Source organism: Copidosoma floridanum, unplaced genomic scaffold (genome assembly GCF_036245765.1).
Source record: "Copidosoma floridanum isolate Cflo_tuat_1 unplaced genomic scaffold, Cflo_Japanese_pri ptg000030l, whole genome shotgun sequence".
Taxonomy (NCBI): Eukaryota; Metazoa; Arthropoda; class Insecta; order Hymenoptera; family Encyrtidae; genus Copidosoma; species Copidosoma floridanum.
This window is the reverse complement of record NW_028321907.1, coordinates 27,187,268-27,213,202: the sequence shown is the minus strand read 5'-3', so window position 1 is coordinate 27,213,202 and position 25,935 is coordinate 27,187,268. Positions and strand designations below refer to the sequence as shown.

Sequence of the window (25,935 nt, the reverse complement as noted above, 5' to 3'; positions counted from 1 at the left end):
AGTACATACATCTACTTTCATAACATACATATATGAAGTGACTAATGCAGACCTCACGTGCTTCTAATATATATATATATATATATGAACAACATGGTGGAATAACGTGGGCGTCTACTTAATTCCTTTTTGTCCTCATAACTGCCGTTCCATACGTGTTAGTGTCCACATGAGTAACCTTTGTACAAGCATACGTACACGCACGCACGCACACACACGCAGAAACACACGCAGGCACATACACATATATGTATGGATATACTAGTGGGGCTTTACCCACCAGCGTGCTACGCGTGCCAATCCCCTTCCAGTTGCGTTATAACTCTAATTTTTTCAAAATAAGCTTTGCATTGAAATATTATAAGGTCTTAAAAATTGATAAAATTAATTGATACTAGGAAAAAAAAAAATATGTTAAAGTAGATTTAACGGAGTTTAGAGGACTACGGCATTCTTAAAAAATACTTGGAAAAAGATGTTCCACGCTGGGGAATAAATACTGGGTTGTTTTCAAGTAAATATGAAGAACAGGCTGCTAACTCCAAATAAAAAAGGTAAGGTTTATGTAGAAAGAGAGATGTGCCTTTAACTTTTTTTTGGTAAGCTTTTGTATTTCTTATAGTGACCCCCTTTTTAAAATGAAGTTTTTTAATGGAAAGGTAAAATCTGAAGTATATGTTAAACAGCCTCAAGGCTATGATGATGGCTCTAATAAGGTATTGAAATTGGATAAAGCGTTGTATGGATTGACAGAAAGCCCAAGAGCTTCGTATGAGTGTTTGAATACTTATTTAAAAAATTTAGATTTAAAAGAAGCGAAAATGATTGTAATTTATATATCTTGTGACACGCTAGCCGGGGATAACAACTAGCGTGTGTGTATGTTTTTACCTTAATCTTTTTTAATATTTATAGTAACATGAAGTACATATTGTACTTAAATTCTACTAGGAAAAGGGACTGGGATTCAGCTGGCAGTGTACAGTGCTGATTGCAGCAGCACGTAGTGCAATATAGCAAGTATCGTGGACTAGCTTTTTATGACCTATGTAACGGCACTAGTCTGCTGCCACTACAATCAGCACTGCGCACTACCAATTAAAATAACACTTTGCATATAGTTGTAAACTAAGTGTTTATTAAAATCTACGTAATTACTGAAATAATATTCTAGTGGCACACCACAAGGACGCTCCCTATGATGTGGCTTACTAATTCGTTTGTTGCTATACTCTTACAGCAGTATACGCGATATCCTTCCGTAGGAGTGCTTCGGGTTGACTCTATTTATATATTAAGGGACAGGTAGTTATAGGAGGACTACTTTCACTCACTGCTTGCACAGCACTAAGATAACTTGGTGTCACCTACCAGTACATATTTTGGCCGGACTAATCGTCTTGTTCCCGGCGATGCTGCGTGCGTCATGGGCAGCGGAGAGCTTGGGTGATATGGTTAACGTCGTTGAGTGTACGAGGTTGTGTGTTGGCACTAGCTTGCAGTGTTGCGGCTACTTAGTGGCTCGGCAGGCGAGAGTCTAACGTTGCCGCGTCATGCAGCACCAGTACCAGCCTCGCAGTGAGCCCAAGTGTCTATCCTTGTCTCGCTGCTCAGGCGCAGGCGCAACGTACTCTCTACGGTCTGCCACACACACTACCCGACACGGCCTCACCGGTCGACCACCGCTACCAAGCTACCTCCCGATACACTGACAGCTATCGTTCATGGACCTACAGCCTACGTTCATGATACTTCTCATATACACATTACTAAGGTGCCTTTGTAGGACCATGGGGGGGGGAGAGTCAAGCCGAGCTCTTAGATTATTTGTATTATTACGGCCTCCGGGCCTTGTATCGGAATTCCACGTGTTATACTTAGTAAGCCACATGCACGAGAGAGAGAGAGCTATCTTTGAGACTCTCACCGTTTATTCGCGATGATAAGGGCTCTGTGACATGCTTATACACACCTTTGATTTGCCACGTCACAATCTTAAATGACAAAATTCATGATGTGTATTTCATTTTTTTTGTGGGTGACTTATTAATTTGCTGTCAAAATAAAGGACAATTGAATTTTGTTAAAAAATAATTATGTAAAAGGTTTTAAATGAAAGATTTTGGTAGAATAAGTACTTATTTAGGTATTAGCATCAATTATGACTTAAAAAAAAGGAAGATGACACTTGATCAGAAAAACTATATTGAAACATTGGCAAGGAAGTATGACATTGAAAATTAAAAACTGTATGCGGTTCCTATGAAACAAACTTTGAAATTAGAGGCAGCGCAATCATTGTGTGATGATATTAAGTTTAGAAACTTGATTGAAGCCATTGTGTATGTGAGTCCAGGAACTAGACTTCACATTAGTTACATTAGTTTCGGTGTAAATTTTTCAAATAGATTTTAAAATAGCTATGGTAAAACACATTATAAATATGCTTTGAGAATTTAAAAATATTTATTTTTAACAAAGGATTGACAATGAGTTTATTAAAAGAGTAGTTACAATAATTTCATTAATTGTTTTATCGATGCTGATTAAGCTGGTGCTATAATTGATAGAAAATCAACGACATGCTATGTTATAAGAATGTTTGGAAATGCAATTTATTAGAAATCCAGAAAGCAGAATAGTGTTACAAAATTATTAACAGAAGCTGAGTTTGTAGCGTTGTCTGAGTATTTGAGTGTAGTAAAAGTTATGAAAGATTTATTGCTTGATTTGAAAATTGAATTTTTCAATCCAAATAAAATGTATGAAGATAATCCTGTTGCGATCTGTATAGCAAAATTTATAAATTTTACTGAAAAATCGAAATACATTGAAACTCACTATCACTTTGTAAACGAAAGTTATGCAAAACACAAAATTGATGTTGTAAAAGTTAATTTATTAGAAATAATTACAGATATTTCTACCAAAGCTTGAGGCAAAAATAAGTTCGAAAGACTTAGAAATGCGTGAAATCCCCAACAGAAAAAGTTAATGTAAAAAAACGTAGCAAACCGTAAATTTCTGTGAAGTAATGTAAAGTTTGGTTGGATTTTGGACTACAGTTACAGTTTGTTACGTTTTGTTATGTTTGTTTATAGTCTACTACAATCCAACACATTTTCTCACGACTCATTACATTTCATTATAATTCTAAAAAGACACTTGATTCCCTTGAAAAATAAACTCTAATAAGCCGTAAGAAAGTGTTGTTATGTGTAATATTTTATAACAGCTTACAGTTTTTCGTAGTTTTTCACACTTTTTTATATTTTGTTATAATTAATAACTTTTAGACACATTTTCTTACAGTTTTGAATAAAATTTGCCTTAAATGAAAATAATTGAGTAATTATTATAAAAAACTATTAGTATGATAGTACGTGGTAAATCATATTAAAACGTAAGTGAAATGAATTAAAACGTTACACAACATAATAAAATGTAAAAAACGTCCAAAATCCATAACAGTATTACACTTCCTTACATTTTCTTACATTTTCAAATTTCCGCTGGGGATGCAAAGTAGTTTAAGATATTAATATTGAGATTGTAATATAAATTTAAGGAAGCGTGTTGGAATAGAAGTAAATTTACATAAGGTGTGTAAGTAGTAAAATCTGTTATACGGCATAAGCACTGCGAGCGTAGGATGATGTGTGTGTGCTTTGTAGTTTGCACAGTAATGCAGATGAAATAGAAAGAACATGACCGTTGCCACACACGCATGCTCCCGTAGAGTCTCTTTCAGTATAAAGAGAAGAGATTTGGTAATCTTATTTAATCTTTATTTCTATTGTTAAATACATTAATTTAGGTGTTCACGAGTGTTGTGTTATTTATCCACTACCTCATGGTATAATTATTTAATACTTAAGCTTAAAATAATTTTGATTACATTTGAAATAATTATTATTAAGTAGCAGCCATACAAAAATTAATACATGGCATATAAAAAATTACTCTGCTAACGTAGGAAAAATTCTGGTAGTACAATTTTTGCTTTACAACATAGTAAATCTTATAGTAATCGTCTTAAAATATCCCACATTCGAAAGTACCTACGTAAAAAATTTTAACGTTTAGCCAAACTTTTACCAAATTTCATGTGGCCAAAGATTGGCCAAACGTTGGCCTAACTTGGGCAATCAAATAATCCCAAAATTCGATTTTTGCTGGAATATTTGACTTAAGTTGTACAGGAGATAGTCTCAAACCTCGGCACCTAAGATTCCGCGTGCCACACAAGCACGCTTAATCACTCGACTATGTCGAGATGGTGTGAGCCATAACACGAACTGTGTACACATCGTACCAATACTATAGTAACTTTTTTCAAGTCATGTTACTAAATTGACTTTACAATTTTTCTAAAAATATTTTCATGGGAATTCATTCAGTTATAATTAATTGTACATGGAAACAGTTAGAGTACACCTAAAATTGGCAGATTTAACATGATTTAAAAGTTCATTGTGGATCATATGCTTGACAATACACTAAGAAAATATTTTTTTCATGTACAGTCAATTTTAACTGAATGAATTCACATAAAAATTTTTTTAGAAAATTCTATGGTCAATTTAGTAGCATGACTTTAAAAAAAAATCATAATATTGGTACAATATGTAGACAATTCGTGTTGTGGCTTACACCATCTTGACATAGCCAAGTGGTTAAGCTTGCTTGTGTCGCACGCGGAATCATGGGTGCGGAGGTTTGAAACCATCTCCTGCATAACTTTTTCAATATGTCGTTCATGCAGTCTACTTACACGGTAAGTTATTTAATTAATTTTTTAGAAGTTTAAATGAATATTGGTTATTAACTTGAGTAAAAAATTATAGCAAAAGTCCAAGTTTAGGATTGTCTTATTACCCAAATTTAGCCAACGTTTGGCCAATCGTTAGCCGCATAAACTTTGGTGAAAGTTTGTCCAAACGTAAAGATTTCTATGCGGGTAGAATTTACTCTGTGACATAGTAAAATTTCTCATTTCACTGCGTTGCTACTCCATATGGTAAAAATTACTATGTTCCAAAGTAATTTGGTACGATGTCGATAGGTACATACACCTATAAAGTTTTAAACTTAAGGTTATTTTAATAAAATCATATCGAAAATATATTTTTATATTGATAAGGGTCAAAAATTAATACGTGCAGACAAACGATTTTAAATCCAATGATTATTCGTCATTGATACTATGGTCCACAGAGCACCTACAAAGGATAGAGGTTCAATTTTCAGTCACTGCAGATCTTTTTTAGGATAAAAATATTTTGAAAATACTTCAGTATCTCTATTCTAAAGTTAGTTATCTAGAACAGAGTTCTACGTTAGTTAATTACTCTTTCATGGTCATTTTTCGAAAGGTCCAGTTTTCGGTTACATTAAAATTATAAAAAATGGTTTACATCTTATACTTCAAAAACTTAAATCATATATTAAGGTTTATAAGACCTACATATATTATGGAAATTTTATGTCTTAATATTAAGTAGGAAGCAAGTTACGAATTGTTCAAAAATTGACCAATACGTGGCATTACACAATTGATTCAACAACTATTGTAACGATCGTAGCTCAAAAAACTATTTTGTTTTGTCTTTTGATTGTGCATCTTTATCTTGTTTTATTTTTATACGTACCGTAAACGCAAAAATAGATTTTTACGATTTTTGATATTTTTGTCTCGTTTTTTGATCCTAGCCTATCTTGTCTTGAACATAGCAGAAAAAAGGCAGCTTTATAACCACCAAGCTTGAAAAATCCTACAGATTTTTAAGCAATGTAATATTTAACTGTACACATAGATATAGAAGATAATGACGTTTTAACAATAGCAGCTTTACGAAATTTCAGTTTGGATCAGATAGTAAAATTCTCAGACGCAAATCATGTCAATTAATGAAAAATAAATTGTATAAAATAAAACTAAAATTGGAAAATATGTCAAAGAATTGAAAGCCGTTTAGCATTAATATTTTAATTATACTATCTGCCAGAGTATGGATGATCAAAAGAAAATGTCAAAAGTCACCAGAAATATATTTAAACATGCATTTAATAAGCATGTCAGTTAATGTATGTGGTATGACTTTTATGGGAATGCTAATATTTATTGTGATTATCAATGCGAAAAAATTTTTTTGAAAGCCAACAAAAAAAGTAAAAAACTGTAGTTAAAGATACAAAGTAATGAACTTTTTTGTGTCCTAATTAGTCTGTAACTGTTTACAAAAAAAAATGTAAGCTGTTAAGAAGGCCAATTATTGACGTTTAGTAAAAGTACTTCCAATAGTCCTGTAACTTTTAAGGGCTTGAAGTGGCCCCTCACTATGACATAGCACCCAATTTGTTAAAATTTATGAAGTTGTCTGACTTGATATAATTATTAGGAGATGCTGACATATGAAAAATAAATGTTTAAAACTCAGATTTTCTTAGAGCTGAGTTAGAGAACTGAGTTATGAGACCTTTGAATCAGTCACAGCCAGCTAATTTAATATCATTATTAAAATTATGTTAAAGCTGCAACTGTTCTGCATAGAAGGTGGCATATATGTATGGAAAAACAACTTTTAAAGTGAAACTTCTTATGGTGGGCCATGAACAGCCACTTGAGGGAAAATGCGTTATGAAACAACGTAGCCACCCAACCTGTGGCCCAAGCCCTCTCCTGCATCTCCTCTCTTACATACTTCCTCCCACTCTGTCTCTCTCTTTTCCAGCACGCGCCCCTCTACCGTTGCGTCTCTCTTTCTCTCGTATGTCCACCGCTTGCTCCGTTCCCCTTACGATGGTACTATACGTATGTATGTATACAAACATTATAGATATGTAAGAATGTATGTTTCTATGCTACAACTAAACACTAAGCCGATGTGCTCGCTGAAGCTGAGGTATAAAGAGGCCAAGTATTCGTATGTATGTATATATTTTCTATATATACTATATTTTGTATATGTATGTACTTGTGGCGCGTCTTGGTCATTATATACATTTTCATACGTATATATATATATGTAGAAAAACGTGGATAAAGTATTAAATGTGTGTAATATGACAACCTTACTTTTAAAAACAAGAAAAAAATACTGTATCTCGAAAAGGAAGAAAATTTGGCTAAAAATAAAATTTTTTACGGGTTTTCTAAAAAAAAACTGTATAATCAAAGTGCGCAAATATAGAGAGGTTAGACTATGCACAAGCATAACCTTAATTATCTCCTTTTCCAACTTTATCTTGAAAAAAACAAGTAAAAAAAAAGATTTTTTTTTTGTATGCCATATTTAAAAAATTAATATAGACATTTACAAAATCTTTGAACAATTTTTTTCACAACATAACCTTCCAAATTTTTAAAAACAATCATATCTTAAAAAGCAAGCTGGATAGGCCAATAATAATTCCACGTATAGAAAACAATAATTAAGGAGCAAAAATGTGTGTTACACGGATTCATTTAAACAATTATAATAATTCTAAAAATAATAAGTCATATCTCAAAAACAAAGCTACACCCTACATATCCCAGCTATAAATTAATTCATGTTTTGTTCTGTATCATGTATTATAAGAATAATAAACACGTGACCAACAGTTATATTCTTTACAATTTTAAGATTAGTAGAAATTAGTTATAAGCACAGATCAATTTTGATATTGAATTATAAATAATTATAGAAAATAAATTGAATGAACAGTTACAACTTATAATACAATATGTAGTAGTTTTGGTCACCACTTGATAAAGATTAAAATCCATTTTGTAATAAATGAAAAACGAGTTTCTTAGTCAATCTTCACAATTTATTACTATATTTATAAACCTCTGTATCTGGGGAAAGTACAATGTACCAAAACAATTGTAACACCCGTATTTATTAATAAATTTTAAAGATTGACTTGCAATATGATTATATGTCAACTGTTTTTCTTAAACTCAATCAGTTAGAGTGATCTATTTTACTTTTATGGTGGCCAAAATTTAAAAAAATTTGTCAGATACAATGATTTCAATAAAAATTGATTGTGCATATATGATATCGTATCAAATACCCGCGTAACTGGCCAAAAATACCTTTTATTGAGGCATTATGGTGAAAATTTTTGCTTCCTTCGGCATCACATGATCAATGTTTAGTATTTAACGGAAAAATATAAAGAGAGGCGGGGACTGATATCGAATCGGCCGATGACATTCAAAAAAGGGTGAGGGGCAGTAGATTTTCAGTTGTTGGTTGAACGTGAAAGCGTCACCTCAACAACAACAAAAGTTACTTTCAGTTGCACCGTCTTCTTTATCGGTTTGCAATCTTTTTTCGCTCGTTGCCGTAATCTTCAATTTGTTCATTACACACTTCTCTTCTAACTGCCATCAAAAAGCGTTCAGTATCTTCGGCTCCCTTCTTTGGCTTTTGAGGTTGACGTACGCTGTAGACGCCTTTCTACTTCTGTTCTTCACGTACTTACTAGCCTCTTCGCGGCTGTTACCTTTTTTTAACGTGCAATTTCATTAAGGCAAAGAGAAAACGAGACACGATAGACGCATCTATTGGCGCAGTAAAAGGGTGAGACGTGAATATTTAAGAAAATCTATCAGTTCAAACTTTTTTGGAACATCAGTTCCCACGAGAATTTGTGCTTGCACACTTCGTAAGGGCGATGGCCCAATTCGGAGATTTTTGCTCAGCTGAACATCCAGGTTTGATCCACCTGGATTAGACGTTTCATTTTTTTTTGGTCAAGCAAGAGTACGAATTTTGTTTTATTTTGAAATCTATGAGTTTGATTTCGAAATCCACAAGCTTCGTTTCGAAATACATAAGTTTTATTTCGAAATCCACAAGTTTTTTACTTAAGCCTTTTAGTATCCATACTCTGTCTACTTTATAACCCTATTTTCATTTTTTCTATTCATATGCACACGTATGCAACAAATTTTGAGATTTTTCTTCTTTATATGTTGTGGTGATCTGGCATTTCTCATTTTTCATTGTAATACATGGTAAAGCCAAATTTTCTGTTTTGTCATTTACCTAAATACATTATTTTGCAAAAAAAAAGACTTGGATCCTATTTTAATGCTTTAGAATTAAATAAAAATTTATGAAAAAAATTGATAAAAGGAATTATCCAGGTTCTCTGAGAAGACGAGAAGTTGTGACTTAATAATTACAACCAACAATCCGTACATATAGGGTAATACACGTATCAAAGCAAGCATGGAAGTACTTAGAATGCACGAACCACGTGTATTATAAGTATATATATATTTTATGTACCCGTGTGCTCGAATACGTAATAATAATAAAATTTTTACTATTTCAATATTGGATTTTGAAAGACCTATTGAAATTAGGTGTAATCCAATTTTCTCAGTTTCTGTTATACCAAATTTAATAACACTTAAATTGAAAGTTTCACTCCTGCCGGGGGTCCCGAGACCCACACGTGGTTTTTTTGTTGTTTATAGTTGTAAAAGACCTACTTTATATTATAGTCAGAATAACCTATATTATCATCAAAATCATATTTATTAAGATTAACGTGATATTTGTTGGGAATGCTAAAGTTAAAGCATATTTTTTATTCACAGTGGAGTTGTCAGCACTTTTTTTATAGTACTTCACGATTCATTTGCGTTAGATCTAACAGAATATTGAATAAAGTAGTAACTTCCTTGATTTTTCTTTTTTCCTGCTTAGTATACTTGATAGCGCTTCTTAATTTAACCTCTGAAAATTCTTGTCCTTCATATTTTTTCACGTATTTTTATGGTATTATCGCTAGACTACTACTAATACAATCTACGAAGAATAAATATTGATGTAACTAAGTGTTTTGCTAACAAAAACGAAAAATTAAAACTCTTTTTGACTTTTATTACGCGTCCCTCCCTCGTAATACCCTTCTATGCACCTTTCCCCAACCACGCAATTCCCCACTCCATGCAACCTAAAATTCCTCACTTTATTTGATGGCCCTGCATCTACAAGGTACAATATCTTTGTGATTGTACCCCACAAAGTAGATGGATAATTAGTTGGATAAACAGTTAGTTAGGCACTCAAAACTTTATACAAAAATTTAAAAATTGCGTTTTCAATAGTCATAAGTGTTGAAAAGCATTTCATCAGTTTTTTTGTCACCTAACTCCTAATATTCCTAAAAAAATATTTCCTAAATAGTTCAGAAATGAAATAAGTCAGTTTATGTTGTATGTCATTTTTTAATAGTTCTTTTTAAAAAACTCATTTTACCCCAAGATTGATCCTACCTCGGGTTTTCTAGTTCTACTATAATTTTCGTTGTTTTCTGAAAAAAAATTTTTTTGCATTGACAATAACAAAAAGTCTGGTTCATAGATCTTTCCACAGTTTTTTTACTTAGTGTCCGTATAATTTTGCTTTTCGAATATATACCCAGTAATTTTTATAATGTTTTTTCGAATATCCTGTTAAAAATAGGCAAAGGAGAGTTTTTTCTACTATGAGGACTAATCTGCTATTTTTCTCCCACTATATTAAATGAGTTTTCTGTATGTATTAATCCTATTTAAAAAGGACACAAAAGTATGACAGTTGTTTATTATATTTTCTGCTTTTAAAGTGATTTTTATTTTCATTATAAAATAGTTGAATCACTGATTGCTGAATATGCCTCACAGCAATTTTTTTTTTTTTTTAATAATTTGAGTCATAAGATATTTTGAAGACTATTAACAATATATCAGATATTTTCATACTATTGAAAATACTAAGAAAACATGGTTTGATAAAACTATTTTAATCTGATGTATATGACTTTTGTAATGTACTTTTTTCGAAAAAATAAACTAAAAATAAAAATGAAGAGACCACTCAAGTCTTGAGCTATAGTGCACAGAAATCGACAAAAGATGTTTCAATGCTTTTGAAATGTCAGTAAACTATAGTTAATACATTAACTGATAAATTCTTTTCCCCACTCATTTCTTCGAAATTTTTTAACACAAAAGCATTTTAAGGAAGGACCAACGTGCATCTGAAAAAAGGTGCATTATCTGCAAGTTTGCTTGTAGCTGCAACACAAAGACCAACTATGATTCATGCACATGAATGCTGGCCTATGACGACTGGGAATAAAAAGCAAACGCAATACTTTTCAATGCTGAGAAATGAAATAACTGTTAAAATTAGTAGATGCAAATGTTTAACAGGGAACAGCCGCACTGAAATATAATGATAGAATAATCAGAGTTAACGAAAATAATATTAAATGCTAGAATTATAACATATAGTAAGAAACAAAACAACCCATACATGCTACACCTGTCGCAAGCAACAGCCATGGATAATATACAGAAGTGTTTGCTACGGTAAATAAAGCAGTGAAACTTTATTAACTTTCAAGGAATTATTTAATTTTTACCGTTTATGTTCAGAGATGCATGATTTGATCACCCCTTTTTATAGATCCTAATCATTTTATAAGCCAACTGTAATAGTCTGATTTGTAATCTGGTTAAATTTAGTAACTTTGTTAAACGTAAAAGAAAACAGACAAGTCATAGCCCTTTACCCTTTTTCTGACTCAGAGATGTTGAGAGAGATAGAGAGTCGGCACTCCTGCCTCTAATATAGGTAACTGAATTTCTGATTCCTCAAGGCACCACGAGCCGACTTCCTCTTCAACGACAAACCTGTTGATTAAGATTATTGTAACATTTTCACAACATTATAATAAGCCAAAACTACCCGTAAAATTCGTTATGTTAACTCATGGCAGTTGCAGTGCTATTATATTTATATCATTTTCCTTACGATTTCTTTTTTTTTTCTTTTTTTTTACCAAATTACTGCCACAGCTTTAAAGCCAAGTCACTGGAACCACCCACTCACAACTTATGTGTGAAGGTGTATTTCCACATCCATTTTCCAACCCTTTAACTGATGGTACATAGGAACCCTGTTACTGGGCTTACATAGGAACTTTTCCCGATGAAAACAGTTTTTGAGAAAATCTGCTTTCACCAGTAATCAAATCTATGACCCCTAGAACAGCGTTGTCTCAGTAATAAGCACACTTAACACTGAGCCAACACCGCTTCTTCATCATCCTCACTATTATAACTGTTATCTTTATTATTATTGTTATAATTATAATCATTATTGTTATTATTATAATTGTTATTATTATTATTATTATTACTATCATTATTATCATTATTATGATCATTATTGTTACTATTACCACTAATATCATAATTGTAAGTTATTATAGTAATGGCTACCCTTACTTCCGTTTAAGTATTCGTGCTAATTGATATACCGTAACACACCAACTTTTCATTCACCCCAGCAATATATTAAAATGTTAAGCGATATCCACCACTTTTTTTTAAAGTTTGATTTTATAAACGAACAGGACTGCGCATTTGTTAATATTAATAATACTCTATCTTAATGTTAATATGAAGTTATAATGAATTTCGGTACTCCCTATAAGAAGGCCTAGAGGTCCCGAAAACAGTCACTTAATAGTCAGCCCTCGAACAATAGACTCGGTAGTTAGAGTCCGCCACTGCTACCCTACAAGTCTACCACGAGGTGGGTACAGTTTTTGTTTTAACCCTCGAACGGTTGACTGGGTAGCTAGAGTCCACCTGGGCTATCATGTAGTCTCCTACGAGCGCCGTTTAAATTTCGGTTTTGGACACCTCACGTCAGTTTGCTGCGTGTTTGATTATTTTTTAACTATTAAATAAAAGTAAGATTTTAATATTTATCAAATCTTTTTAACTTTATTTTCTTCTTTTCTTTCCGGCTGGGGCATAGCATTAAACGTGTTCACCATTACTCGTGCCAGTATTGGTACCCTCTTAACCACGGGAGTATATAATCGATTATTGTACACGTAAAACCTAGAGCAAACACCATTGCTCGTGACGGTATTGGTGTCTTCTAGATTAGTTGTAAATTTAATCTTAAATTCGACTCCTTACGTCAACTCTAGAACAATATCTTTACCCGTGACGGTATTGGTAGCTTCTAAATCGTGAACGAGACATCTATGATACGCTGCTCCAGGTAATATTGACAACTCCTAGGCGCATCCCAAGTGAGGGATACAGCACGACAACTACTCTAAGGAATTGCAAATTGATTTTCTTCACTTGAGAAAATTTTTACCCCCTTTTTGAATACCCTATCACGTATCTTAACTATTCTCTAGCCCCGCGTCCCACCTTTGCACCCAGTGTGAGTCCCGAGTTATTAAGCGCAATCTTAGACTCGAATAATTTGTCACTCTTACATAAAACTTTACGTGATAAGCAAATGCTTTTAAAAATTTTTGAATGTCCATAAATGTTTAAAACAATTTTTAGTAATAAAAAAAGATTTACAATTAGTCGTCAAAAAGTGACTGATAGGAGGATCAACTCGTTACATAAGATTCAGAATTGCAAAACTATTACTGTAACAAAAAAAATTAGATTTGATTTTAGTAAGGTTTTAGTAACTTAACTTGATTAGACTATTTCTGAACCATTGGTAGTACGTTTAAATAGTTTTACTTGCTCTATTAACCTAAGATGTTTCTCTATTTAATATCACATAATTTTATCTTCAACGAAAGTACACACTTTTTATTTTAATATTGTTGCATGAAACCTTAACTGTTTATTAGTAGATAAATAAGCGTATTTTTTATGAAAGCGAAAGCAAAAAAATTTTGTAGGCAGACCTATTTAGATATCATTGCAGAGATGAAAACTGTAATTGTTGTTTTATTTTTGTTCCATATTTATGATTGAGACTCCAAACTATGCAAAATACTTTTAATTTAATGATACAAACAAAACCTTTTTTATTTAAAAATCCCTTAAATTATTCAAATTGTTGGATATATTTATATGAAACACATAATATGTCTACTTCATGCGTGAACTTAATTTTAAAGCTCAATTATCATTTTATTCTTATAAAGGTGAGGCTAAATTTATGTTATTAAACTTGAGTAAACACTAGAATAAAAAAAAAATTATAAGACAAAAGTTGATTTTAATACTTGCTTTTCAAGCCAAGTAAACAAAGCTTGGAGCATTTTTAATAAATCTCATGATATCTTGCCATTTAAACATCAAAGATTTAGTTAATTTGTGGTATTTCAAACTTTTTTCTTAGATTTTTAAAATTTAAAGCTTCCTTATTTACATTTTTTCTTAGGTATTTTTTTATCAACACCATTCAAACACTTTTTACCAGTTGTAGGCTTTAACTTAACAATTAATGCTCTGAAATACACTATTTATGTGTTGCAGTTTCGGGTTCTCATTTTTATCTACGTAGAGTAAATTATCAATTTTGATGTTTGCTTGATGGTATACATACGAGCTATGGCCAACAATAAAATTGGCTTTTCAAATTTTGTGGTTAACGTCGATTATCGATGTTCTCCGTTTTTTATGTTGGTACACTCGTCACGAGTATACGCTAGTACTGGGCGTTCAAGTACATCAAAAATAAATAAAATTGTTCAAGCAGTAAAGAAAATTGTTCTGAAAAAGCGTTGAATTAAGCAGCTGGCTCGTGCCATAAGACTTTTTTCTAACGTTTTGGACATAAGCCGTGTGTCAGCGAAGTTTGTTTCAAAACTGTGTAAATTCAACTATAAGAACATGCATGAGCATCCATTGTGAGCTGTTGACAGACGTCAATCATAATTTCAATTTTCTTAAAAGGGTCATAACTAGTGAAAAATTATTAATATATGGTTTTGATAGATTAGCAAAAATCTAATCGTCCCAACGGAAGAGCCAAAACCCTAAAAACACGACAAATTCGATCAAATGTGAAAGTTTTCTTACTTTTTTCTTCGATTGACAGGATTTAGTCCATCAGGAATTCTTAGAAAGTAGTCGTACGGTCAATAAAGATTGTGATTCTAAAGTGATTCACCGTTTGCAATAAATAATGCGAATAATTGGGAATTGTGAAAAAATAATTCATAGCTTTTGCAACACTATAATGTCCGTGTTTATTTATCTATGCTTATGAGAGATTTTTCCATCAAAAATATTCTGTTTTAACCCCATTTCCCTTTTTTTTCTTCGCAAAACTGAGAAGACCCACAAAAGGATAGAGATTCAAAACGATTGAGAAGAAAAAAACTACATCGCTAGAAGAGCACAAGTTTATACCAAAAAGTGCTTATGAGAAGTACTTTGATGATTTAAAAAAACGTTGGTACAGATATAGTGTATTAAAAGGGGATTACTGTAAAAAAAATAACGTAAATATTAATACATAAGTAAGATTTTTTTCTAAAATTATTAAGTCACCTTACTTTTTGATCACACTTCGTATAAGAATTTTGACTTATAATTCAATTCCGATTTATGTAATAAAAATAGGTGCGGCGTTTTGTAGATTTTGTGTTCAACTTAGTGCCGTTGTTGGAGACTTCTAAGGCTTTAAATTTTCTTTTTTTTCTCTTTCTCTTTCTCTCTCTCTCTCTCTCTCTCTCTCTCTCCCTCTCTCTTTCTCTTTTTCTTATAGTTTCTCTTTTATTTATTATCTACCAGTATTCGCAAGTGTGAGCGTGACGAATACTTACTGGCCCAGAGCAGACATTAAAATAAAAGCAAACATCCTGATTAGAAGTTGTCAATTAAAGTATTCTAATTTTCTTGCAATGCTATGTTTTGAATGTTTATAACTAAGGTTTTAAATTAAAAAGCCTAAATGTATCGATAATATTCTTTATTTTTATATCTTGGAGACAAATCTTGGTATAATGGTTATATAATAATTCATGTGTAGTGACATTGCTAATTAGACTTAACGTACCATAAAAACTTTAGAAATCACCGTCTTCTTTCTTTAATAAATTATTATAAACATGAGTATTTTTTTTATTCATCCTTGCTTTCCCATCTTTTTCCCAATTATCAGCTGATATAAATAATAACTCAGTATGTACTTAGTTTCAGATTATAAGTAAAATAAAGAGAAAATGACAGTCACAACACTACTGCACTTGAAAAAAGCTCTCTTGTATGTGACGTAAAGCTAAGTTATTTCGACTCCCTATTGAAAACCCACTATTTCCTCTCTTACACTGCTGACGAAGGCAGTTGCCTTTAGAGCTCCTCTTAATCTTGTTTGGCAGCACCATAGACTTCAGATCAGGCTTGTTATCCGATAATCCCTACCTATAACCCTTACACTACCTCGCATTCTCACAGTGAGGCAAGAAAGAAACTCTGGAATTACTCTGAAGGAAAATTCCACGGAAAAACCTGCTCCAAAACAGTTGGGGTTGCTTAGGAACTTTTTCCAGTGATAACAGTTTTTGAAAAAATCTGTACTTACTGAAAATTGAACCTACGACCTCTAGAACGACGTTGTATGAGTAATAAGCACGCTTATCATGGAGACAACGCTGATCCCTAGATAATAATATGTGTGATAAAATTTTTCCAATTTTACTGATTTCGAGAATCGAACCCACATCCTTCGGATTGGTAGTCGGGGACCTTATCGATTGTGTTACGCAGCTAATCTCTTTTCTTGTTATTTATGGATACCAACCGATAAACCTCTGAATTAGAAAATTGATCTATAATGAGTTCAGCCCACTGATTTTGAATAAAATAGTTATAATTATTTATAAGTTGTCTAAGAATGTTATGATCGTATTTTGAATTTTGTTTTGCTTGTATCTTGTAACGGTTTGAGATACAGAAAAAATGAAAATACCAGTGTAAAAAGCAAAATATTTTTTAACAATAAGCACTTGCAATTTTAGTTTGACATGCGCAAAATGCTGAGAAAAAAAATGAAAAAGGCATTATGGCAGTACCGGTAAAAGTAAGTGTGATAGAGGGAGCCGTTAATTGTCTGCTCTCGCACTTACTCTCTCTCTCTCTCTCTCTCTATTTCTCTCATACAGGTAGGGCATTATTATTGCTTTTTTAAATATTTCGCGCTTGTAGAAGATGATGAATCAGTATTAGAATTTTTACTGTTTTACATAATTCTTAAAAATTTCCTCTTGGTAAAGAGGATTATTTTAAATTATAAATATTTGATCGTAAAGCCAAGTTCTCCTAGGATGTTCCAATTATGTTTATTCAAACTCCATCTTAACCCATCTTTAGTAAAGAGTCAACGAAATATATGCACGTGCGTGATGTTCTCGTTCTCATTTATATGTCAATGAATGAAAAAAATATAAACACAATTTAATATTGGCCTATCCCTAATCTATAATATGAGCTGATAAAAATGTCAACTCGTGAATAAACTGTGTTTTAAATGTTAAAATATAATATAAAGATTATTTTGAGTCAGAAAAATAAATACTTTTCCTTACTCGGGAGTTTTTGAGAGACTGGTGTGACTTCGCAATGTCCCTGGGCCGCAAAATAGCCCCGAAGACGATGGTACTTATTCAACAAAAACTACTATTTTCATCATAGACAATCAAATACTACCAAGGTCAATAACATATTCTTGAATGTTTTACATCTATTTGTAACGTAAGATGTGTTAATCACGCTATCCCTGACTATCCCGCAATAAAGGATAGTGGGCAGTTGGAATAAATTGACAGCGAAGTTTCGAGTGTTGCCGTATTAAATAGTAGCGCTCAGCTGAAGGTATAAAAGTGGGCAGGAGAAGGCCCTCGCTCTCCTTTGCCTTTCGGGCCATGCAAGGTGAAAATCGAACGACGGTCGATCGCTAAGGTAGATCAAATGTAAAAATAAATAAGTATACGGTACGGAATAACGGTACGGATTCAAATAGGCCCGTCGACGGTGAGACTCCCCGGAGGACGAGAGGCCTGAATGAAAGTGCCCGGTCGGGGACGCTCGACCGAGGTCTGAACCGTTTGGAGTACCAGTGGACGTCGGGCGTACACTCACCATCGAAACCAGCAGGGACCCGAAGAGATTAACTTATGGACGTGAAAGAGACCAAGAATTACCAACACCACTCATGGCAGATAAGTTTCGTTTAAAATTAGTGTTGATAAAAGACAGATGAATATATGGACAAAAGGACATTACGTGTAGCGTTTAACCCTATGTGCAACTCTGCTCTCGTTATAGCGAATATTTTGTAATGCAATAATCATTTAATACATATATATATAAATTCAAATCATCCAGTTTGTTAATAATCTCTCATTTTCGCCCCATATCAAACACCGCAGAAATGAGAGATAATGCATACACGGTGAGTACGGATTGATGGCGATATATAAATTATCCATTTTTATATAGTAAATTTTTATTAATTTATACTCAACATGTAAGAAATTTTACATATTGGAGATCCCGAGACCCACACCTGGTTTTTATTGGTTACGCTATAACAACATAAAAAAGTATACTAAAACTAGGAGACTACTAAAAATTTAATAATTAATTGTATGTTTTGTTGTAAGACTAGCAAGTTTTGTTAATCTTCTTGCTTACACAGGAAATCTTTCTGACAATGTCGTGAAAAGTCAGAAAAAAAATTTATTTTTGGAATAGATAGACAGCGTTGCAAAGTGGTAAATCAGGGGCACTTTCTTCTCCTTATACATCTAAAACATAAGTTAGGTTAGTGAAGAGAGCTACGGAGTAAATGATCCAAATAATTCACAGATATTTCGTTGTGACATGTTCTTATTAAAAAGTTCTTTCATCATTAACTTGTCAGCTTTTTGTTTATTCCCTCTTCGTATAACTTGTATCGTTAAAATTTTTTCGAACGATGTATTTTGTGTAAATCACCTATGTGCCAATTTGAAACAATCGTCAAGATTTTTTTCTTTGAATTTACAACTAGGGAGTTGAAAACATAGTTACTCAGCCTCATTCATTAAAACATAGTTTTTAAAAAACAATTTACATCTTTTAGTATAATCTTAGCAAAACAAGTATGTATTGCTGCAACAGTGGTTTAAACTCGTAAAATTCAGAAAAGTGTTGGATTCACCAAACGATCATCACGCTCACCAACTAAAAGCTAAACTCCTCGTGCTTAGACAAACCCATGAACAGAGATGAGTAGAGAGACTGCTAACGCTAATGTTACGAGATGAGTCGACTTTTTGGCACTAATCGGGGCGATCCATCATACCAAGGCGCACATTTTTCGAGAGTATGAGACACGTATCAAACAGCGTGCGCCTATGAAAAGAGGAGTAGATTTACGTGGAAACGAGCATATAGGCACACATTTTGGAAATACGTCGAAGGGGTATACCGAATGTGTGCTTACGAAGAGAGGAGCAGAAATGTTGACTATAGCTATACAGCATGATATGTAACGGTGGCATTTCCCGAGAACCGCGTGTAGAGCGATTTTTTCTGACGTGAACCCCGTTAAAATTGATTTTTTAGGGCAAATAGCTTTCAAATGGGAGCCGATTGAAAATACGTTTCAAACTACCCCTAAATGGGGTTGGAAAGCTATAGCGCGCCCGCATGAACTCGCGACGTTGCCACATTGTTATTGGAGCTTAGTCGGTAAGCAGTGAGAACTATATCCATGTGCGCACGCAAGAGCGTCAGCTACTGCTGGTAACTTGAAAGTTTGATGTAAAAATTTTTATCTTAAGGTAAATATTGTCTGCTCCTTATGTTGTCAGTTGTTTATCCATCACGCGCTTACTGTCTTTGTCACTCTCATGTTAGACAAAAACATCTTTAAATTTTTATACTTAAGTAATGTTACCTCGAATGAAAGTAAAATACCATATCAGTAGGGATTTTTCCACTCTACACGATAGTATTTTTGCAAAAATAGTCGAGCTCTCGGTCAAAAATATTGTTGTTAGGTATGTTTTGCTTACGTTCTCGGGTATGTTGTCTGTACACGATTTCGAACGAGTCCATTCATAAATTGCAATAATCAAGTACCCGGAAAGTACCCGCCAAGTGCCCAGAAAGTACCCGGCAAGTGCCCGGGAAGTACCTGGGAAGTAACCGAGGAAGTACCCAGGAAGTGCTCGGGAAGTACCCGAGGAAGTGCCCGGGAAGTACCCGAGGAAGTGCCCGGGAAGTACCCACCAAGTGCCCGGGAAGTACCCGCCAAGTACCCGGGAAGTGCCCGGGAAGTACCCGAGGAAGTGCCCAGGAAGTACCCGCCAAGTGCCCGGGAAGTACCCGGGAAGTACCCGAGGAAGTGCCCAGGAAGTACCCACCAAGTACCCGGGAAGTACCCGCCAAGTGCCCGGGAAGTACCCGAGGAAGTACCCGCCAAGTGCCCGGGAAGTACCCCTATACTGTAGTATAATTATAATTTTTGGATTATAAACTTACCCTCGAACTATTCGTTAAAATTTTTTAAGATACGTATGAACAAAAAGCACCGTTCTCAACTCGTTAATTGAAAAACTAAAATCTTGATTATACCGTATTACCCTGGTTAGTTATAACTTCCTTTTTTTATTAACAAATGAATAAGATATTATGAGAAATCCTTATGCCTTAGAAACTTGCCAATTAGTTTCATTTGATTATTAATCAAAATATTGTTTTCTACTCCTTCTGAAATCTAAAATTAGAACTAAATTATAGACTTGATTAAGGATTTAAAAGATTTTTATAATTTAACACAAATGTTTTCTATTGTGTTTATTAAATGTTTTTACTGATAAAAATTTGAACATAAAGTTATTCACATCAAACGGACAATGATGATTTGCCTTGATAATTCAGACCAATAATAAAGTTAAGCTGAGTAGCTCTTATTTACAGTAGTATGCAAAAAAACAGCTCCAACTATTAATTAAAAAATTATTCTCGGTCTATAAGAACCGTTTTTTATTACTGTTCAGATTTTTGTGGCATAATTTTCAAAGGTATGTAGTTTTGATGTCTACATACGCTAATTAAAGCTTTGGTCTAGAATCAACATCGTAAAGTTAAAATTAAAATTATATGTATAATCAATAAAATAAATATGTAAAAAATTTTATGCTATACATAAAATTTTCTTATTACAAAAGACGGAAAACAAATGTTTAGGGAGTTTTGTGTAAGTTTTTTTATGCCTTTGGATTATTTCTCCCTTACGTTAGATGTTAATTATTTCTGGAAAGTTTTAAAACATAAAAATAATACTACTATCCTAAGGAATTATTAATTATGAAATTACACAATGGCCTTGCTAACTTAAAGTGTCAACTTACCAAATTATTTAATAGAATAAGTATTAAAAATTTATTCATTTTGACGTATGGAAAAAAAAGGAATTGTAACATTATTTATTAATTTAAATAACACATAAATGAATAGACAACATACTGGACTACTGAATCGTATAGAAAAAAAAAAATTTACCGTCAGTCGGAATCGATCCTTAGATAGCAAAACAAAGCAAGCAGCAGAAGAAGCCTTTACCATCTTAGCTATCAGAAGTTCAGGTGAGAGAGATCTTGAAGTTACATATGTTCATTGACAACCGCTGGAGCTTGTCCTACAGTTGATAACAATTATGATGATGAAAAATAAAAAATCAAGAGGTTATAGCTGGACTGCGATCCTTGAAAAAATTGCTGAATATTGAAAAAAAAAATGGATTTGAAAATAACTGTCAACGTACGTTAAAAAAAAAAAATGTCTTCAAATCAAATTCTGTGCATGTAATTATAAGTCTTTAGTTCTACGATTTAATTAAATCAGATGGATAAATAACATTGAAGCAAGAGCGAGAGAACAAGAGTCAGTTAAACATATGTATCATATACTTGGTTGCAGTCAAAAGAGAAAAACTCGTGTCGTCACTTGCTTTGGCTATGCACTCAGCTATATAGCTATAGTCGACATTTCTGCTCCTCTCCTCGTAAGCACACATTCGGTATACCCCTTTGACGTATTACCAAAATGTGTGCCTATATGCTCGTTTCCACGTAAATCCACTCCTCTTATCATAGGCGCACGCTGTTCAATACGAGTCTCACACTTTTAAAAAATGGACGCCTTGGTATGATGACTCACCACGGCGGATCACCCCGGTTAGTGCCAAAAAGTCGTCTCAACTCGTAACATAGGCGTTAGCAGTCTCTCTACTCATCTCTGTTACAAGGTTATGTCTTCTGGAAGTCTACTTAGAAGATAAGAGAGACGACAGACGAAAAGATAGAGAGTTTTTAAAATTTATTATAAATTAATCTATTTAGTTTTACTTTTATATGCTTCGTCGTAGGGTATGAGAGATTTTTAGCTCAGGTTTGTGAAATATCATTACTTATGTCATTTTGTGGTGAGGCTGATTATCATGTAATAATATTGTTTGGTTTCATCACACATTAATCTGCGGCTTTGCCATTTTATTTCTGACAACACAATGTATAAGCTTACAGTTTTCTGTTACAGAAAGGATGCTAGAAGAACAAGTGGGCCGAAGAATCTCAATTTTTTATAAAAATGTTGTGCCACTTTGTGTAATTCCCACCAAGCATTTAATGTATCTTGAGAATTATTTATGGACATGCTTATCATGTAATGAAAAAAAGTTATAACTATTATTTAAAATGTTTGTAACTTATTTAGTATATTTATATTTGATTCTTAAAAATTATAAGCCACCAAAATTATTGTGATATGCTGCGTTTGCCACGATGCCGCGATAGTAAAAAGATTGAGTCCAGGCGTTAACCTCAGGGCACATTACAGTGGTGCTCAGTAGAGATTCGATTAATTGGTGGTAACACTAAAACCGTAGGCCCTACCATGTTTTGCCGAAATGCACTCTAAAAAAAGCAACTTGGCTCAAACTTTTAAACATCGTAGCAAACGGTAGTTATCTTCACCTAGTTGACTTAAAGACGTGTCACCTCACATCAGATACTTACAGCTTTACTACAGATACTGCTAAAAGCTTAGACATATTCATATCTCGTATGAATAATATACTTACTTTTGCAAGGGCAGAAACCTATACACTTCAGGCGTACTGTGACATGGTGGATACAATTATGATACTCCAGACGGCAGTAAGAGCTGTAAGTACGATTGTCACTGCCACAGAGAAAAGCTGGCTTTTGCACGTCACACCCTTGGCACCTGCAAGCATAATTTTCAGTACTTATAAGCTAGTTTTACTTTTACTGGTTTCCATATTAAAGTTTCCTTGCTACAAAGTATATATAGTTATAGTTTTTTAGTAATTTTTCAAAAATCCATACATGTTTACTTCTCAAAATCTATGAGTTTCAATTACGTAGTTAGTTGCACTAAGAGGACAACTGAGCTGCGTACACGGCTTTGTCAACTAAAATGTAAGTAAAGTGTGGGGCGCTAAGTAAACGTGATTTATGTTTTTTTTTTTTTTTTTTTTTTTTTTTTTTTTTTTTTTTTTTTTTACATACATGTACAATAAAAGTGAATAAGTTCTTCATTTTTGCTAAAGTAACTTATGAATAAAAATAAATAAAATATTCTACCCAAATTTTAAAGAACGGCTCAATTCTGCTAAAGTATACATAAGTGATGTAAAACACACTGATCCATTTAATAGACCATACGATTATTTAATAGATAACTAATAACTCACTTACAGAGAAAACAAAGAAAGCCTTAGATCACAAGAATTTAAATCCGAGGCAAAGCCTAGGGGGGCAAGAACGTGATGTAAGGCTTTGTTTTTTTACCCACGAGATGTAAATGATTTTAACATACACTGCACCAAAAGACGAAATTTTTCTCCACATAAACGATGAAATTGATAAATTTTGTTACATTTATGTATTTTCATTTTTAATAAATAATAATATAGATAATTGAATGGACGAGAGTTAGTGACAAAAAACTTTAATTTTATGAGATAGTTATTTAAAGTCCTTGTTACTTAAAACTAAACTGAAAAAAAAAGTTAAAACCTATAAAGCTAATTCTGTATTCCTCCGTGAATATGGTTCAAAACAAAATTATAGACTGGTTGTATAGTGCTGGTGCTAAAGCAGACAAAAATTCTTTGGATAATGGTAGGGTATAAGACTGAGAAGTAAAAATCAGTAGACAGTGGGTGCTTGGGTATTCAAGAATCAAGTTATACTCTTATAAAATTATATGGCAAACATTATAATTATCATTATAAATATACCTTGTAAGATACGATATTGTATGTACAAAGTTGGTACAATTATCCTTAGAATGCCTATACCTTTGTTTATTGGGACTAAATTCAATTATTATTTAAATGTTTAATACATGAGCAATATTTTATGGCACAGTACAATATAAACAAAATGTAGACTGACCTAAAGCTCTAACGTCTGCACATCTATCTCATACGCTCAATTCCTCCACTTCATATATTTTCTTAGTCCATATTTAATATACGAAATGTATTCGTATCTAAACAGTTAAGAAAAATCATCATGTAGTATCATTGCCTTTAATAGGGTAATTTGACGTGCTAGTAAATGTCCCTTCATTGCGTTCGTCACACAGGTTTTGTGACAGATATTGTTTGAATATAAAACGTACATTTGAAAAGTCGTAAAGAATACCCACAAAAAACTACGGATTTACTAACTGTACATTTTTTTTATATGTTTACTAGTCTCTAGACATCTACGCCACCTCTTACCAACAAATACACAACTCTCAAGGAAATCGTAATCTTGTGTACATACGATTCGAAGAAAAAGCAGTGGACAGTGGGTGCTTGGGTACCCAAGTAAGAAGTTATACTGCTATAAAATTATATGTCAGATAATATAATTATAAATATAAATATACCTTCCATGAAACGATATTGTGTGTACAAAAGTGGTGCAATTATCGTTGGAATAAGTATACCTACGTTAGTTGGGTGTGATTTAAATAAATTTTCTAATATCCAATAAGAATAACGTTATAACCAATAAATTATGAACAATGTCCCTTCAGAATGTTCATCATACAAAGGTTTTTTTGACAAATACTATTCAAGCATCAAAAGTTTACTCAAAATACGATAAGAAATTCCCAAAAAAAATTGCAGATTATTTAACTGTACCCTCTTTCACATGTTTAATTTTAAAAATTTGCAGTGTAACATATAACATTATGGAAAAACCACTAAAAATACCATTTCTAATATCTGTATAAGCTCCCCAATTTTCGTTAGTATGAAAGATTACTTTTAGATAAACCTGTTTTATTTTCAAATACATCTTTATTTTTTTTTGTTTAATAACACATGAATAAAGGGGTCAAGTATGCATAAAATTAATGATAAGTTAATAAATGTTTACCAATACATATAAAAGCTGCTCTGCTAATACATACTAATTGCCAAATTTTTGAAAAAAATGGGTACCAAAAAATGTGTTTTATTGAATAAATTGTTTATTTATCTAATGTATAATCAAACCAAAAGTAAATAAACATTTATATTAAAAATATGTTACGAATTGTACGATCAAATCAAGTAATCAGTTTTCTTACGTCAGACTCACTTATAACAGAGTGGATTAGGGGCTTGCCACTGCTGAAAAGTTTTTAGATATATTGACAGCCTGAAAAAGCCTCTCAAACCGCCCTGCGCTGTCCCACATAATCATACGTCACATCAACGACCGCACCTATGTAGTTGAAATCAATGGCGATGAGAGGGTGATCTCAACCGATCAACTAAAGCCCACTTACCTGCAAAAAGCAGAGCTCACATCACCAGAGCAGCCAGGTCCTACAAAGCCAGCAACATCACAACTGTAAGCCAGTCCTCCCACAAATCCTTGGCTGGCCTAATCCAAGCAACAGCCCACTCCAACAGTAATGGTCCAAAAAAATTGTAAAATGGCCACAGCAGATTTTTTGCTTCTACCGAAATATAACACTGGTTAAAAATTTTTAATAAAAGTGTTAACAAGATTATTTCATTGTATATTTGTCGAATCAATGATCTAGTCACAGCTTATTTTCACTTTGCTCAAACATTTCTTCTCTTGCAT

General features: G+C 32.9%; 1 protein-coding gene across 1 annotated transcript in view; it reads right to left on the bottom strand.

The window, feature by feature from the left end:
* The window catches only part of Cow (Proteoglycan Cow), a 912,191-nt gene that overhangs the window by 502,065 nt on the left and 384,191 nt on the right, over nucleotides 1-25,935 (bottom strand). The window contains exon 5 of the mRNA XM_089596981.1: nucleotides 22,914-23,059. Coding sequence (XP_089453107.1) covers nucleotides 22,914-23,059 — 146 coding nt within the window. The remainder of the gene's footprint in view (nucleotides 1-22,913; nucleotides 23,060-25,935) is intronic.